At 34.2% G+C, this 1,746-nt stretch overlaps 1 protein-coding gene across 1 annotated transcript in view; it reads right to left on the bottom strand.

Annotated features, from left to right (window-relative positions):
- Positions 1–1,746, bottom strand: part of LOC103610057 (dynein heavy chain 8, axonemal) — a gene marked incomplete at both ends in the record, with an annotated part of 55,510 nt that overhangs the window by 12,448 nt on the left and 41,316 nt on the right. The window contains one exon of the mRNA XM_008594294.1: positions 505–658. Within this exon, the coding sequence (XP_008592516.1) occupies positions 505–658 (154 nt within the window). The remainder of the gene's footprint in view (positions 1–504; positions 659–1,746) is intronic.

Genomic DNA, 1,746 nt, shown 5'->3' with positions numbered 1-1,746 from the left:
TTCTTTACTGATCCACTATGTATACTTACTCTTTTGCTGTAATAAATCTTAGCCATGAGTACGACTATATGCTGAGTCTCTTGAGTCCTTCTAATGAAGTACCAAACATGTCATGGGAGTGCTGATTTCAGAAGTGGTGATGCAAACATCCACTTACAGCTAACAGAACTCTTTCAACCACTCTATACTCCTGGCCAGTACATAGACAGATAGGTAGATAGATAGATACTTTGCTTCTCCTAAAATAAATTATAGAATCAAACTGAAGACCGAAGAGACAAGTAAGAAACCATATTTAAAATGGAACAAAGCATACAGAAAATCTGGAGGTGAGCAACATTAATTTCACAGGAACTCTGAAAAACCTATTAAGTCTTATAGGATAGTCATTTCTAAAATCAAAAATGTGTGCTAAGTGCCCAGATTCTCAATGGTTGCTGCTTTTTCTATTCAAACATAATTTACATTTTGCAAGATGAGTTTTTCTCTACTTTTGAGACCTACCTCCCCTGAAGACAGCAGGTTGTTAAGGTATTCTAGAAATGCTTCATCTTTTATGTCATTGTCAGTAAAGATGAAGGTGATGCCTTTTCCATCGGCACCAGCAACTTTGTACAAAGATTTTAAGTCCTCTGTTAGATTATTCACGTTGTAAGACCTAAAAAAAAAGTGGTAGAAAATTAAAAATTAAAAAATATGTAGTCATAATTTATCTCAAAACACAATAATAACTCATGACAATTACAGCATAACCTGTACCTGCTCCATCAGATATTAATAGTGCCTGTTAGAAAACACAGATTAGAGCTAAAGAGCTATATGTTACCATTCAAAACAAATATGTTTTATTTAACCTGAGAAGTGAGAAATAGGGAATTTACCAGAAGGTATCCATGAAGCATAACTGGGAATAGCAAAATGAATTTTTGTCCCTGCAATCTGGCAGTTGTCAGCTGCAGATTTCACCAAGTGAATATATGTATGATATCTAAAAACCAATCTGAAATTTGGATGGGTTTGGTTTGGTGAAAGAAAGCCACAATGAATTATGAACAAAATTAGTGGTAAGTTATACATAGTGGTAATTTGTGCAGCTCACTAAGTGGCTAGACACAAAGGAAGCGTACAGAAAAAGGTGCATTAAGCAATGTCATGTAAACAACAGAAATGTTGTAATTAGTTGGCTACAGATTATGACAAGAGAAGACTTCAGTTTTTGTTTTTCTGTTTATTCTGTTTCCTGCTAAATGTACAAGGTATTTCAAAATGTTCAAGGAAAGATTCATATTATTTTTCAATTCTATTTTTCCACGAACTTTTTGAATACCTGAGTATGTGCTACCAGAGGTGATGGGATGTGTAAAAATAAAGCAGACATTTTCTGGTGTTGTATATAAATCCTCATGGGGGAAGTTAATGACAAGGGCTACAAGGAAACCCTCAATTGAAGGAGGTGTTAAAGGGCACGTAATATGGAGTCTAGCGTGAGCCACAGGATCTAATAGAAAGACTATGGGCACTGGAACCAGACAGACCCAGGTTCAAACCCCTGCTCTGCAACTTGAGAAAAGTTCCTTCACATTTCTCCATTTTTGTTTCCTCATCTGCAAAATGAAGATAATATCTAATTATAAATATTGTTGTGCACATTAGAGATGATGTAACTGAAGGGTACTTAAAGGAATAAATAGCTTATTTTATTTATTTTTGTTTTAAATAGAATGTTTTATTTTTATTTTTATTTTT

Source organism: Galeopterus variegatus, unplaced genomic scaffold (genome assembly GCF_000696425.1).
Source record: "Galeopterus variegatus unplaced genomic scaffold, G_variegatus-3.0.2 Scaffold10525, whole genome shotgun sequence".
Classification (NCBI taxonomy): domain Eukaryota; kingdom Metazoa; phylum Chordata; class Mammalia; order Dermoptera; family Cynocephalidae; genus Galeopterus; species Galeopterus variegatus.
This window is presented reverse-complemented; position numbering and strand designations above follow the sequence as displayed.